Here is a 16601-nt window from a genome sequence, read left to right as displayed (position 1 = left end):
TTCAAATTCTCTGGGAATTTGAAAATCACCTTCCTGTTTGCGCAGCCAGGCGTGGAGTGTTCTCAACCAATCTTTCCAGGTGACCAAGTTTCCACGCGCCAGGCGATCCCCAGTATGGAGCAATGGCGAGGTGCTGGACCTCATCAGTGTTTGGGGGGAGGAAGCTGTCCAGTCCCAGCTGTGCTCTAGCCATAGGAATTACGTATCAGGGGGTAGCCGTGTTAGTCTGTATCTACAAAAACAACAAGGAGTCTGGTGGCACCTTAAAGACTAACAGATATATTTGGGCATAAGCTTTCGTGAGTAAAAACCTCACTTCTTCGGATGCATAGGAAGATGCTATGCATCCGAAGAAGTGAGGTTTTTACTCACGAAAGCTTATGCCCAAATATATCTGTTAGTCTTTAAGGTGCCACCAGACTCCTTGTTGTTTCCATAGGAATTACGATACCTTCGGGCAGATATCAAGGAACATGATGGAAAGGGGCCATGACTGCAGTGCAGGGTTAAAGTGAAGGAGCTGTGGAATGCCTACCACAAAGCTTGCGAGGCAAACCACCACTCTGGTGCTGCCCCCCGCAACCTGCTGTTTCTACAAAGAGCTGGACGCGATACTTGGGGGTGACCCCACCTCTGCTCCGAGGACCACCATGGACACTTCAGAGCCCAGTTCAACAAGGCAGGAGGAGGAGGAGGAGGAAAGTGGGAGCGAGGGTACTGAGGAGGAGGAGGAAGACACCCCAGAATCCCTAGATGCATGCAGCCAGGAGGAAGGTAGCCAGTCGTGGTGGCTGGTGCTTGGGGAAGGACGAACACCAGAGGAGGTTCCCAGTAAGTGGCTTTTATTTTGGGAAGAAAGTTATTCAGTGCAGGCTCTTGGGGCAAGGAGGGTTAGGGCTGTATACATGCCTAGATGCGGAATAGGGCATTGATGTGCTCTCTCACACCGTGGTAATTGGCCTCAGTGATCTCTTCAAAGGTCTCATCCAGGAGTTGGGCAATGCGCTTGCGCAGGTTTCTTGGGAGAGCCACTGTAGTCCTTGTCCCAGTCAGGCTAACATATCCGCACCACTGTGCCGTGAGGGGCGGGGGGACCATTGCTGCACACAGGCAAGCTGCATATGGGCCAGGGCGGAAGCCGCATTGCAGTAGAAGACCCTCCCTTGCTTCCCAGGTCGCCCTCAGCAGCGAGATATCTTCCAGGACGAACTCCTGTGCAAAATGTGGGGACAGTGTTCAGTATAGGGGCCTGCTGTAGCTGTTCATAGAATCATAGAATCATAGAATATCAGAGTTGGAAGGGACCTCAAGAGGTCATCTAGTCCAACCCCCTGCTCAAAGCAGGACCAATTCCCAGCTAAATCATCCCAGCCAGGACTTTGTCAAGCCGGGCCTTAAAAACCTACAAAGGAAGGAGACTGCACCACCTCCCTAGGTAACGCATTCCAGTGTTTCACCACCCTCCTAGTGAAATAGTTTTTCCTGATATCCAACCTGGACCTCCCCCACTGCAACTTGAGACCATTGCTCCTTGTTCTCTCATCTGCCACCACTGAGAACAGCCGAGCTCCATCCTCTTTGGAACCCCCCTTCAGGTAGTTGAAGGCTGCTATCAAATCCCCCCTCATTCTTCTCTTCTGGAGACTAAACAATCCCAGTTCCCTCAGCCTCTCCTCATAAGTCATGTGCTCCAGACCCCTAATCATTTTTGTTGCCCTCCGCTGGACTCTTTCCAATTTTTCCACATCTTTCTTGTAGTGTGGGGCCCAAAACTGGACACAGTATTCCAGATGAGGCCTCACCAATGTCAAATAAAGGGGAATGATCATGTTCCTCGATCTCCTGGCAATGCCCCTACTTATACAGCCCAAAATGCCGTTAGCCTTCTTGGCAACAAGAGCACACTGTTGACTCATATCCAGCTTCTCGTCCACTGTGACCCCTAGGTCCTTTTCTGCAAAACTGCTACCTAGCCATTCGGTCCCTAGTCTGTAGCAGTGCATGGGATTCTTCTGTCCTAAGTGCAGGACTCTGCACTTGTCCTTGTTGAACCTCATCAGGTTTTTTTTGGCCCAATTCTCTAATTTGTCTAGGTCCCTCTTTATCCGATCCCTACCCTCTAGTGTATCTACCACACCTCCTAGTTTAGTGTCATCTGCAAACTTGCTGAGAGTGCAGTCCACACCATCCTCCAGATCATTAATAAAGATATTAAACAAAACCGGCCCCAGGACCGACCCTTGGGGCACTCCGCTTGAAACCGGCTGCCAACTAGACATGGAGCCATTGATCACTACCCGTTGAGCCCGACGATCTAGCCAGCTTTCTATCCACCTTACAGTCCATTCATCCAGCCCATACTTCTTTAACTTGGCGGCAAGAATACTGTGGGAGACCATATCAAAAGCTTTGCTAAAGTCAAGGAATAACACATCCACTGCTTTCCCCTCATCCACAGAGCCAGTTATCTCATCAGAGAAGGCAATTAGGTTAGTCAGGCACGACTTCCCCTTCGTGAATCCATGCTGACTGTTCCTGATCACTTTCCTCTCCTCTAAATGTTTCATAATTGATTCCTTGAGGACCTGCTCCATGATTTTTCCAGGGACTGAGGTGAGGCTGACTGGCCTGTAGTTCCCCGGATCCTCCTTCTTCCCTTTTTTAAAGATGGGCACTACATTAGCCTTTTTCCAGTCATCTGGGACCTCCCCCGATCGCCATGAGTTTTCAAAAATAATGGCTAATGGCTCTGCAATCTCACCTGCCAACTCCTTTAGCACCCTCGGATGCAGCGCATCCGGACCCATGGCCTTGTGCACAACCAGTTTTTCTAAATAGTCCCGAACCACGTCTTTCTCCACAGAGGGCTGGTCACCTTCTCCCCATGCTGTACTGCCCAGTGCAGCAATCTGGGAGCTGACCTTGTGCGTGAAGACAGAGGCAAAAAAATCATTGAGTACATTAGCTTTTTCCACATCCTCGGTCACTAGGTTGCCTCCCTCATTCAGTAAGGGGCCCACACTTTCCTTGATTTTCTTCTTCTTGCTAACATACCTGAAGAAACCCTTCTTGTTACTCTTAACATCTCGTGCTAACTGCAACTCCAAGTGTGATTTGGCCTTCCTGATTTCACTCCTGCATGCCTGAGCAATATTTTTATACTCCTCCCTGGTCATTTGTCCAATCTTCCACTTCTTGTAAGCTTCTTTTTTGCGTTTAAGATCAGCAAGGATTTCACTGTTTAGCCAAGCTGGTCGCCTGCCATATTTACTATTCTTTCTACACATCGGGATGGTTTGTTCCTACAACCTCAATAAGGATTCTTTAAAATACAGCCAGCTCTCCTGGACCCCTTTGCCCTTCATGTTATTCTCCCAGGGGATCCTGCCCATCTGTTCCCTGAGGGAGTCAAAGTCTGCTTTTCTGAAGTCCAGGGTCCGTATTCTGCTGCTCTCCTTTCTTCCTTGTGTCAGGATCCTGAACTCGACCATCTCATGGTCACTGCCTCCCAGGTTCCCATCCACTTTTGCTTCCCCTACTAATTCTTCCCTGTTTGTGAGTAGCAGGTCAAGAAAAGCTCTGCCCCTAGTTGGTTCCTCCAACACTTGCACCAGGAAATTGTCCCCTACACTTTCCAAAAATTTCCTGGATTGTCTGTGCAATCCTGTTGGCTCTCCCCAAGGCACAGAAACCCAGAGGACAGTATGGCCGTGAAACAATCAGACCCTGTGCTTATTCACCATTTTGGGGCTCCCGTGGGTTATGTGTGCTCGCTTTGGGACAGGCAAATTATTCTACTGTGTAGATTGTGCTTGCCCTTAAGTATGGGGGAATCATTGCTCTGTCTGGTGTGAACAATGCTGCCTCTGTTAAGTGTTGCATTTTGCTTTTACAGATGCAACCTTGAGATGTCAGCTGTCCGTGTTATCACCGGCCGAAAAACTCCAAAGAATTAGGAAGATGCCAGCCATTCTACATAAAGCCTTGGGGGTAAAAGAAGAAAGTCTCTTGGGTGCAGTGGGGTGGCCCACTTGGGCCACAATTTCACAGACACTCAGCTCCCATTTAGGCACCAGAATAAGTGGGCAGATTTTCAGCTTAGCTCAGCATGCTGTGTGCATATTGGGTGCTGGGACCTTTGAAATTCTGGCCCTTACTGGGGGTGTGAGTGCTTACAAATCTGGCCCATAAGGGTCAGGCAGAATTGTAGCCCCTGACTTCTGGGAAGCATATGGGATAATCAGTTCCTCATTCTCTCCAGGGCATACAGGGCCCCAAAGAGAGTGGGGCCAGAGCTCTGCCTCTATGTATAGATAGCAGAGCTAGCCAGTAGAGCTGCCACCTTTCTAATTGCTGGTAACCAGACCCGTGAGGCCCTGCCCCCTGCTCCGCCTCTTCCCTAAGGCCCCACACCTGCCCCACCTCTTCTCTAGAGGCCCCGCGCCCTTCTCCATCTCTTCCCTCAGGCCCAGCCCAAATTGCTTACTCTTTTCCCCCCTCCTATTGCTTGCTGGATCGTCTTTACCTCCCTCCCCGCCCCCCAACAGGGCTCCCTCTGCTCTGGGGCTGGGATGAGACTGGGAGCTGCTGCAGCCTAACAACAAACCTGCCTGCAGGTAAGAGATGGCCCCAGCTGAACAGGGGTTGGCAGGGATTAAGGACCCAGTGCCCCCCCTCCCATGGTAACTGGACTTTTGGTGTCCAGTTAGTACATTTGGCTAGACACTGCCAGGTAGGGTTGCCAACTGTCTAATCACACAAACCCAAACACCCTTGCCTTGCCCCCTTCCCTGAGGCCCCGCCCCACCCCTTCTCCGAGGCCCTGCCCGCTCACTCCATCCCCCCTCCCTCTGCTCGCTCTCCCCCACCCTCACTCACTTTCACTGGGCTGGGGCAGGGGATTGGGGTGGGGTAGGGAATGCAGGAGGGGATGCGGGCTCTGGGCTGGGGCTGAGGCAAGGGGTTGCGGTGCAGGAGAGGGTGCAAGGTGCAAGCTCTGGGAGGGAGTTAGGGTGCTGGAGGGGGCTCAGTGCTGAGAAAGGAGGTTGGGGTGCAGAAGGGAATGTGGGGTGTGGGCTCTGAGAGGGAGTTTGGGTGCAGGAGGGAGCTCAGGGGGTTGGGGTGTGGGAGGGGGTGAGGGGAGCAGGCTCCGGCCGGGTGGCGTTTACCTCGGGCGGCTCCTGGTCAATGGCGCAGCGGGGCTAAGGCAGGGTCCCTGCCTGCCCAGGCTCCATTCTGCTCCCAGAAGTGTCCGGGACAACCCTGCAGCCCCTCGGGTGGTGGTGGTGGGGGTAAAGGTATCTGTGCGCTGCCCTTGCCCCCACTCCACAGCTCCCATTGGCTGGGAACTGAGGCCAATGGGAGCTGCAGGGTTGGAACCTGTCTTAGCCCCACTGCGACGCTGACCAGGAGCCGCCCAAGGTAAATGGGGCCAGGGGGCTCCACATGCTGCTCCCTCCACACACTGCTCCCGGAAGCAGCCAGCACGTCCCTGTAGCCCTGGGGGGCAGGGGGCACCGTGTGTTGCCCCTGCCTGCAGGCACCACTCCCGCAGCTCCCATTGGCCGCAGTTCCTGGCCAATGGGAGCTGCGGAGTCAGCGCTTGGGGCGTAGGCAGTATGTGGAGACTCTTGCCCCCGCACCCCCAGGGACCGCAGGGACGTGCTGGTCACTTCTGGGAGTGGCGCAGGGCCAGGGCAGGCAGGGAGCCTGCCTTAGCCCCGCTGCGCTGCCGGACTTCTAGCAGCCTAAAATCTCCTGGTTTGGTTTCAGTAGCCTCTGGGACATAGAGCCAGATTCCGGGAGACTCCCGGTGAAACTGGGAGAGTTGGCAACCCTACTGCCAGGTCACCTTTTTGACTGGACTTTCCAGTTGAAAATTGGGCACCTGGCAAATGGCACCCAGACACAGATGCCAAAAAACGGACTGTCTTGGTAAAACCCAGATGGGTGGCAACCCTACTAGCCAGCCACATGGGGGCAGGGGAAAGAGGCTGCACCCTATAGTGGGCCCCCCATGGGGCACTGCAAATCCCCTCTGCCCTGGTATGGCCCATGTTATTTCCCATCACAGAAGCCACGTTCAAAGGTCATGCCTGGGATTTACTTTAAATTCTCTCTTCCCAGATCCTCCCCTTTGGCCCCTTTTGTTGTAGAGCACAATGGACTGAGCCTCTGCTTCAGCCTCTTCCTTAAGCCAGGCCTGTCGGATCTCCCTGCCTGTGTTCTACTAGCATGGCTCCTTTACGAGTTCTGGGAGACAGGAGGGGAGTGGAGAAGGGCACACACTTTATAAGTCTATATAACCCTGCATCTGTAGTCCCCAAGTGTGTGTGACACAGGCATGCCCAGACACGCACAGGGAATCCTATTATACCTATGTTTGACCAGCTTCACCAAAGGGGTGGGGATGTTCTCTGCTGAAAGCTAAGTGTAGGCCCGGGACTTAACTCACCCCCATACTAAACTAGCCTCGACTAGCCTTGGGTGGGACTCAGGGATTTCACCACTGAAATTAAATAAAATTGCTCCACACCACAGGAATGCCCCTAACAAGAGTTATAATACCAAAGGTTGTAAAGTAGAGATATCCAGGCACTGGGAGGATACAGAAAGACCCAATAAATGGTAAAATAGATAAAATAAGCTCTGACCAGCGAATTTATGATGGTCATCTGCAACTAACAAAGAAAGTCATAAATAAGTTACAATTTGAGCATGAGAGAGAAAATATAAAAAAGACTTGAGCAGGGAGGAGCAAACATAGGTGCCAGTGCATGATTGGTTAAATTTTGTTACCTAGGGGTATTGAATAATGTGATGGGTTTAATAGAGTTAATGGAAGTAGTTAGTTTTACCTATATAATGGGAGCTATCTCTGGACTTCAGTTCAATATCAAGTTGCTAGAACTCTGAACACTCTGCACAACCGTGATGTGCAGAAGCATTGGCGGGAACCCCCAGACAAGTGGATTTTGACTGGCCATCGGGTGAAGTTTGTCTGTGTATTGGGAGTAGTGAGCATAATATATTTGCTTGGCATATGTATTCTGTGCATGTTGCACAGAATACATATGCCAGAATAGATGTTTAGAGAACAGCTATGTAAAGCTCTTTCACTGGGAAAAGATCCTGCAGACCTGTAGAGCTCTGAGCCCCATGGGAAAGGGTAGGTGCCTTATCCTCAAGCCCTCAGAAAGGAAAGGGTGGGAGTGCCTAAATTGACCAGGTCAAGCCTTGAGCCCTCGGTAGAGTGTGTGGTTAGATGTCTGGCTGCGTGTGTGTGTTCTCTGTGTGCAGACAGCCGGCACAGCAGACCTCGAGCGAACCACCCAATGACCACAAGATTTGTTAAGGTTCAAAGGCACCAGGCCAGGTTTATTGTCGACAGAGCACAGTATATAGCACCTGGCAGACTCTACGAGGATACTAAGACATGTATGTCCATGACAATAGACACAGTTCAGTGAATGGCAGGACTTTCCATTCCCCCCTTGGCTGGACAAAAATACTCCCTCCGAGATACGTCTTTATACCCTGATACAAACATGTTACATACTGCCTCTGACATACTTAATTACTGCTCCCTGATGTGGTTAGTTATCACCCATCACCTTGTACATGTTGATTTGATTAAAACATCTTTATTATGTACTATCATCCTGACTTTGTCTTTTAGGAGGGGTTAGTTCCTGTTATCCTTGGGGAATGTTTTTGTATCATCCTTGATATTGGAATGTTCTGGTACCACTTGATATTGGGATGTGTTTGCATGAGTACTCTGTGCATGTACATTGGCCAAACTGGCCAAACTGGACAGTCCCTCCGCAAAAGAATAAATGGAAACAAATCGTACATCAGGAATGGTAACATACATAAGCCAGTAAGTGAACACTTCAGTCTCCCTGGTCATTCTATTACAGATTTAAAAGTCACTATCATTGAACAAAAAAACTTCAGAAACAGACTTCAAAGAGAAACAGCAGAACTAAAATTCATTTGCAAATTTAACACCATTAATCTGGGCTTGAATAGGGACTGGGAGTGGCTGGCTCATTACAGAAGCAGCTTTTCCTCTCCTGGAATTGACACCTCCTCATCTATTATTGGGAGTGGACTACATCCACCCTGATTGAATTGGCCCTGTCAACACTGGTTCTCCACTTGCGGAGTAACTCCCTGCTCTCCATGTGTCAGTATATAATGCCTGCATCTGTAACTTTCACTCTATGCATCTGAAGAAGTGAGGTTTTTACCCATGAAAGCTTATGCCCAAATAAATCTGTTAGTCTTTAAGGTGCCACCAGACTCCTTGTTGTTTTTGTAGATACAGACTAACACGGCTACCCCCTGATACTTGACACTTTGTGCTTTGTACTTCTTAGGAATGTGTATTTCTGCAATATCAGCCCTGTTCTTTGCCAGATTCTGTGAACAGGTCCTGCCTTATACCGGGCTTCTGATACAAGGGCTTATGTTTCAGGCTCTCTCCCTACTACAGGGTACAGGTGGGATGCCCTAGATTTTGGCAAGGAAACATAAGAACTGGCTGATCATCTTGGTTATTGTGAGACATTTATATGGGAAATGTTTTCAGAGCTCTGCAAAATGCAGAATATGATGTTCCAAAACTGTTGGAGATGAAGCAGATCACCTGAGGTGGATGGGTCTCAGAGCTAAATCAATTAAGGGTGAAAATAATCAACATCTTTTGACCTAGCCCAGCCCTGTATTTCCTGCTTGGACCACATGAGCATTGACAAAAACAAAGGAATCCAAAGAAAAGCCTCTGACGATGGGACCCTCTAGGCTGAACACCATGATTATGGAACATCCTGATTATGGAAAGACACAAAACGTCAGAGACTAAGAGAAGAAGAGAGTGCACAAGATGTTATCCATTACAGAGGTGACATTCTGCCAGTGGGAGTGTTTCATGAAAGGTAGATTCCAGCTCTCTGGGCTGGACTAGTACTGTAAGGACTGACCATCGGGCATGGGCGGCATGTGAACTGTCCGTTCGGGGAGGCTAACCCCAGCCCCTCCCCCACAGCTGCCGGCTCCCCAGTCCCAAGCCACCCTGGCTGGGCCGCTCCACCCTAGAATCTCTAGCCCTAGGCCACCCCGGCTGGCCCCAGCACCCCCAGCCCTGGAGCGCCGGGTGGGTGGCCTGAGTGCCCTCAGTCTGGGAGTGCTGGGCAGGCGTCCCCAGTGCCACCAGCCCTGGAGCACCTCCTTAGCCGCAGCCCCTTCCCATTTTGGGGAAGAGGAGCAGCCTGGGCTGGGGCCACGAGGGAACAGTGCGAAGCAGGAAGATCTTGGGAAAGAGCATGGGCAGGGCAGGGCTGTTTAGGGAGGCTTAGCCTCCCCTGGCCTGCAATACTTGCTGCCCATGCCATTGCGGGAGAAATTCCTTATTAGACTGAAAAAGAACTTGTTAGTTAGAATAGACTCGAGACTGCATTTTATGTTTTTCTTTTCTCTGTAAACTGGTGATTCCAATCCTTGTACTTCTATCTATTTTGGATCTTTTTCTTAAGCTCTGTTAAATTAACTTATATTTGGTTTCTACTCTACACATGACCAAGTGCTTTGCGCTAAAGTGTGTTGAGTGAGGGGAGGCTGGTGAAAAGGGGTGCACTGCTGGCCCGGGAGCAGCAGATTGATGTATATTGTGGGTATCCAGAAGAGAAGGGACTGGGCACTTGAGTGTCCAAAGGTGGAGCATGCAGGGATCATGGAGCCCAGAGTGGAGTGCTTGTGCTGCCAGCAGCTGGCAGAGTTGGGACCATTTTTTCCCCTAGAATGTTCTGATGAACATCAGCTCTCTCACCCTGTAAGCAGGTGGTAGTGACTCACCCCAGACACCTTGGGGAACCCCAAAAGTCTCACAGTGGCCTCTGGATGTAACCTGCTCTCAGGATGGCAGCAGCCTGGACACCTTCAGTTTGTTTCTATTCATGTCATTCAGTGCCAGCTTCACTGGCATGGAATCTGCATGACTGACCTCCTGTCCTCCTCACCCACGCCTGCCAAGGGATGGGGCAGCCTCCTCCAGAGTGGTACTGGGGCAGGGGATGGATGAGCATTCAGCTGGCAGAGGATCTGTGTGGGAACCTTGGAGGGCATTGGAGTGAACTGTAGGGCATGCCAACACTCGGGTGCTGCCTAGCCGGAATAGCAAACCCCAGTGATTCGCCTTTGGATCCAGGCCCAAAATTCCCTTTTTTTCAGGGGGGTTTGGATGCAGGTACAGATCTGCGTCCTATCTAAAGTAAAAATATCCCATTTTCCTTTCCCCATGATGGGAAAGGGGAATTCCCCTTTCACGTCCATGGACTAAATCTCACCCACATAGCCCCATTAACTGAGGTGGCCCCTTGTCTCTAAAGTTAACCTGTTCCTTCCCACTTGCCTCACCTCTGAGCCGATCAGCTGCATGCAGAGTTGAACGGTTGGAACAGCACCAGATGTGGTTCTCAGATTAGTGCCCTGGGGAAACAACATAAGGAAGGACAAGGTCAATAAAATCCACATGAGAACATCAGCTCCTGAGAACATCAGAGTGTCAGATGGCAACCCATAGCCTGTAATAGCTTTGACTGGCTGGTGCCAGTCTGTTATGGACAGCAGCCAGCAAGGAATTTGCTTGCTTCCCTGCTGCAGCTTAACATGCCAGGAGATTGGGGCTACCAGGTGTGCCAGGGCTGCCATGACACTCCAAAGGGATTCCAACAGGCCATCGGCAGGATATGGCTACAGGCATGCAGGAGTGAAGAGCCAGCAGTGAAGCAGTTAATAAGCTGGAATGAATGACAAATCAGAAGTCAACCCCCCAGCATTCAGCTCTATGGTCCTGTTTCTAAAGATGACTGGTGAGGTCTGTGCATCATTGCCTGCTCCCAGGGACTACCCACACCCAGAGAGAACCCTGTGCCAGCAGCTATACACTCCCCATGTAGGGTCCAAATCCAGAGAGGGGCTGAGCAGCCATAGCTCCCACAAAATGAGTGGGAATTGTGGGTGCTCAGCACCTTTTAGAACTTGGTCTAGAAATTATTTAACATGGGGTTAAGTTACAGGAGACAAGTATGATAGCTTCTCTTAGCTGGCCAGGGCCCGTGAGCACGCAGCAGGTACCACATGTTGGTGGGTTAACACCCTCATAAATGCTCCAGGGTCAATGCAGGCTGAAGTCAGCCTTCCTGAGCAGGGGCGGCTCTATGTATTTTGCCGCCCCAAGCACGGCAGTCAGGCAGCCTTTGGCGGCATGCCTGCAGGAGGTCCGCCGGTCCCGTGCCTTCGGCGTACCCGCCGCCAAATTGCTGCCGAAACTGCGGGACCAGCGGACCTCCCGCAGGCATGCCGCCGAAGGCAGCCTGACTGCCGCCCTCACGGTGACTGGCAGGCCGCCCCCCGCGGCTTGCCGCCCCAGGTACGCGCTTGGTGCGCTGGTGCCTGGAGCCACCTCTGTTCCTGAGTGAAGGTAACAGATTAGTTGCCCTGCAGTTACCAGGGTAGCCTTAAACATGAAAAATAACTGCAGGAATATGTTGACCAAGCAGGAATTTAGTTGGTTTGGATCAATCCGGAGAGCCTTGGTTGGGACTGGCTCTGGTTCGCCAGTCCCTGCTGGGGATGAACGTAACTGAAAGAACCTGGCTTTGTCCCCAGACACCATGCTCACCCAGTACTTCACTACAGTATTGTTCCCAGATCAGGCCGAGCAGATGCCAGACAAACTGGCAGCAGTGACAAGTGAAACACTCCTGTGGGTAGAGGAGGAAGCAATGACCTTTCATCCTCTCTGGAAGCCTAGAGACAATCCTGTGAGACTCCATGCATTGTGATGAGAACAAATGCCAGCTGCACAGGCCCTATGCAGCCTCAATGTCCATCTGCAGGGACATCAGAGTCACCTCAGATGTTCTCCCACTGCACTCCACATAGAGCAATTCCTCCTCTTTCTCCTGCTCCACAAGAGCTGTTCCCTGGATGAGAACCCAGGACTTCTGCTGGTTGCCTCTGTCTGAGTGAACTCCCCCTGGCCCTCATTGTACTGCTTATCATATTATCCCCCCATTAACACACCATGAGAAAGCCCCCCCCCCCGCCCTTCCTCTTCTCTTCGTCTGGCAAACACCTCTTCCCACCATGCAAAGCACCTCTACCCCATGCCTCACTCTTGCATGAGATCTCCTCCTGGCTGGCTCTGTTCATTCTAAGTTCTTTCAGCTACCCAGGCCAAACCAGGATGGGATCAGACAGCAAGGTGGGTGGTACATGACTCATTCTTATACAAGGAACTCTTCCAGCAGGACACAAGGGATCAGTGTTCGATCAGTCCTCAGCAGGACCCAGAGCAGTTACCTGAATTGGAACATCATCCACACGAACCCCACTCCGGTTGCTCTCTGCCACAAGACTCCGATACACACGGTTGGTTAGGGGCAACACGGAGTAACCCAAAGGCTTTGGCTTGTTCTCAGCTTCTGTTTCTGACACTGGGGAAAGGAATCACATCAAATACACTTTATAAAGAGAAAAAAAGGACTATTCCCTGCCGTGAATCTGGCAGTACTACAGCCCTAAGAGCCCGGAAAACCCAGCACTACCATGCTGAGACCCCAGAAACTCAATACTACTGTGCTGAGGTCCCTCAAGACCCAGCCTTGAGACTCCCAAAACCCAGCACTACCATGCTAAGATCAGCCCAAAGCCAGCATTAACTCCCTGAGATGCCCCAACACACAACACTACTGTGCTGAGACCCCCCAAACTCACCAGTATCATGCTGAGACCCCTCAAACCCAGCACTACCATGCTGAGACTTCCAAAGCCCAGCACTACTGCGCTGAACCCCCAAAACCAGAAAACCGAGCAGTCCTGCACTGAGACCCCCAAAACCCAGCACTACAGCCCTGAGATCCCAAAGCCCAGCACTACAGCCCTGAGACCTCCAAAACCCAACACTACCGCACTGAGATACTGCACTACCTCGCTTAGACGCCCCTAACCCAACAGTACGTCACTAAGACTCCCAAAACACACCATTAGCTTGCTGAGACCCCCCAAAACCCAGCATTACCATGCCAAGACCTGACAAAGCCCACCACTAATGCCCTGAGACCCCCATAGCCAAGCACTACCACATCGAGACCCAAAACCCACTGAGACCCCTCAATGTCCACCACCACCTTGCTCAGACCCCCCCAAACCCAGCACTAAAGCCCTGAGACCGCCATAATCCAGCATTAAAGCCCTCAGACCCTCCAAACCCAGCACTATGTCGCTGAGATCCCACCAAAACCTAGCACTACCTTGCTAAGACCCCCCAAAACCCCGCACTACCACACTGAGATCCCCAATGTCCAGTACTATCACGCTGAGACCCCACAAAACCCAGCACTAGATTGCTGAGACCCCACAAAACCCAGCACTACTCTGCTGAGACCCCCCAACCCAGAATTATAGTCCTGAGTCCCCCAAAACCCAGCACTACCTTGCTTAGACCCCCTAACACCAGCACTACCACACTGAGACCCCCCAAACCCACGACTAGCTCACTGAGATCACCCAAAATCCAGCACTACCATGCTGAGACCCCACAAAACCCAGCACCATGTTGTTGAGACCGCACAAAACTGAGCACTATGTCTCTGAGACCCTCCAAAACCCAGCACTATGTCCCCGAGACTCCCCAAAACCCAGCACTACCATCCTGAGACCACCAAAGCCCAGCACTACAGCCCTCAGGCCCCCTAAACAAATTACTAAGTCGCTGAGACACCACAAAACCCAGCACTACAGCCTTCAGACCCCCAAACCCCAGAACTGGGGGGAGGGATAGCTCAGTGGTTTGAGCATTGGCCTGCTAAACTCAGGGTTGTGAGTTCAATCCGTGAGGGGGCCATTTAGGGATCTGGGGCAAAAATCTGTCTGGGGATTGGGCCTGCTTTGGGCAGGGGGTTGGACTAAATGACCTCCTGAGGTCCCTTCCAACCCTGATATTCTATGATTCTATGAACTAAGATGCCGAAACCCTCCCCCCCGCCCAAACTCTGCACTACCTTGCTGACACCTCCCTAAATCCAGCACTACCACACCGAGACCCCAAAAAGCCCAGCACTATGTCACTGAGACCCCACAAAACCAGGCACTACAGTCCTCAGACTCCCTAAACAAAGCACTAAGTCGCTGAGACCCCCCCGCAAAACCCAGCACTACTGGTCTGAGACCTCCAAAACCTAGCACTACAGCCTTCAGACCCTCAAAACCGAGAACTAAGTTACTGAGACCTCCCCCGTAAAACCCAGCACTACAGCCCTGAGACACCTGAAACCCAGCAGTACCATGCAGAGACCCCTCCACCAACCCAAGTACTATGTCGCTGAGATCCCTGAAAACCCAGCACTACCACACTGAGACCCCTAGAGGCCACAACTAGCTCACTGAAACTCCCGAAAACCAGCAGTATCATGCTGAGACCCCCCCCAAAATCCAGTACTACCATGCTGAGACCCCCCAAAACCCAGCATTACCGCCCTGAAACCTCAAAAACCCAGAACTACAGCCTTCAGATGCCCAAAACCCAGAACTAAGTCGCTAGGACTCCTGCAAGACCCAACACTACTTTGCTCAGACCCCACAAAGCCCAGCACTATGTCACTGAGACACCCCAAATCCCAGCACTACAGTCCTGAGGCCCACAAAACCCAACACTAAATCTTTCAGACCCCCCAAAATGCAGTACTGTCACTGAGACACCCCAAAACCCAGGACTACCACACTGAGACCTCACCCCAAAATCCAGCACTCCCATGCCAAGACCCCCCCCTCAAACCTAGCACTGCTGCACTGCGACCGCTGAAAACCCAGCACTACCTTCGCTGAGACCCCCCAAAACCCACCACTACAGCCCCGAGACCCCCAAAACTCAGTACTACATTGTTGACTCCCCAAAACCTTGCCCTACTGCCCTGACACTCCCAAAACCAAACACTACAGCTCTCAGAGCCCCAAAACCCAGCACTACCCTGCTGAGACTCTCAAAACCCAGCACTATGTCGCTGAGACCCCAAAACCCAGCACTGCAGCCCTCAGACCCCCAAAACCCAGCACTAAGTCGCTAAGACCCCCCAAAATCCAGCACTGCTTTGCTGAGACTCCCAAAATCCAACACTACCTTACTGAGACTCCCAGAACTCACCACTATCATGCTGAGACTCCCGAAACCCAGCAGTATTATGCTGAGAGCCCCCCAAAATCCAGCACTACCATGCCTAGACCCTCATACCCAGCACTACCTCTCTGAGACCCCCCAAAACACAGCACTACCACACTGTGACCCCCAAAACCCAGCACTACAGCCCTGACACCCCCAAAACCAAGCACTACTGTGTTGAGACTCCACAAAATCCAGCACTGCCTCGCTTAGACCCCCCAAAGCCCAGCACTACAACACTGAGATACCTGAAAACCACCACTATTTCGCTGAGACCCCCAAAACCCAGCATTACCATGCTGAGACCCCCCCAAAACCCAGTATTACCACACTGAGACCACTGAAAACCCAGCACTACCGTGCTGAGACCCCCCAAAATCCAGCCCTACCATGCCAAGACTCCCCAAAACCCAGCACTGCTGCACTGGAACTGCCGAAAACCCAGCACTACATTGCTGAGACCACCCAAAACCCAGCACTACAGCCCTCAGACCCCTAAAACCTATGTCAAGGCTGATTCCCCACTCTGACACTTCGAGTGCAGAAGGTGAGGGCCTGCAAGGATTATAAAAATTAATACTGGCCACTCCAGAGAATCCACAAGCAATAATGAAAAAAAAAGGAATAAAACTAATCTCATCTTTCTAGACATTCCTGATCTACTTACATATCTGGGGTTCTAAATGAGTAGTTTCTAGGTATGATTCTGATGATCTTTTCATACCTGGCCCAAGCTTCTTACAGCATAGCTGCTGCCCTGTCCGCCTCTCCCCGGGAGAACAACAACAGACAGACAAAAGGGAGTCTTTTTTAAATTTTAAAAAGTTCTAGCCTTCCCATTGGCTCTTCCCATTCACTTCCTTTTACCTATGCATAGCAGAGAGACTTTTTTTAACCCTTTGCAGGTAGAGCAAGTAGAGAACAACTACTAAGAGGGATTTTATAGCTATTGGCTGGCTGGGTGTCCATAAAAGGGAACTACCCTCACCCCCCTTCATTTATCACAACCCAGTTCTAAGTCGCTGAGACCCCCCAAAGCCCAGCACTACCTCGCTGAACCCCCACCAAGCCCAGCATTACTGTGCTGAGACCCCCCGAAACTGAGCACTACCATGCTGAGACCCCACAATACCCAGCACTACCACGCTGTGATCTCCTAAACACAGCAGTACTGTGCTGAGACCCCTCCAAACCCAGCACTATCACACTGAGACCTGTCCCATGAGACCCCCTAAATCTGCAGCACTACAGCCCTGAGATGCTATCCCATGGGATCGAAAGCAGCCTGATGACAGCTTTGAAATCCAGCTTGGACCACTGCAAATTGCTGCCTGCTGGAATGGAACAATCTTTGGAGTGGCCTGGGAGACCATGGCTT

The 16601-nt window shown here is 51.4% G+C and overlaps 1 protein-coding gene across 17 annotated transcripts in view; it reads right to left on the bottom strand.

Annotated features, from left to right (window-relative positions):
• Nucleotides 1-16601, bottom strand: part of CCDC33 (coiled-coil domain containing 33) — a 323029-nt gene that overhangs the window by 135470 nt on the left and 170958 nt on the right. For all 17 annotated transcript variants that reach the window (XR_010591116.1, XR_010591117.1, XR_010591115.1 and 14 more), the window contains 2 exons: nt 12370-12503; nt 10420-10491 (listed from right to left, as the gene is read on the bottom strand). Coding sequence is in view for 14 of the 17 variants with exons in the window: in XM_042851567.2 (XP_042707501.2) it covers nt 10420-10491; nt 12370-12503 (206 nt within the window). In the remaining 3 variants the exon portion in view is untranslated. The remainder of the gene's footprint in view (nt 1-10419; nt 10492-12369; nt 12504-16601) is intronic.

Source organism: Chrysemys picta, chromosome 10 (genome assembly GCF_011386835.1).
Source record: "Chrysemys picta bellii isolate R12L10 chromosome 10, ASM1138683v2, whole genome shotgun sequence".
In the NCBI taxonomy this organism is placed as follows: Eukaryota; Metazoa; Chordata; order Testudines; family Emydidae; genus Chrysemys; species Chrysemys picta.
This window is presented reverse-complemented; position numbering and strand designations above follow the sequence as displayed.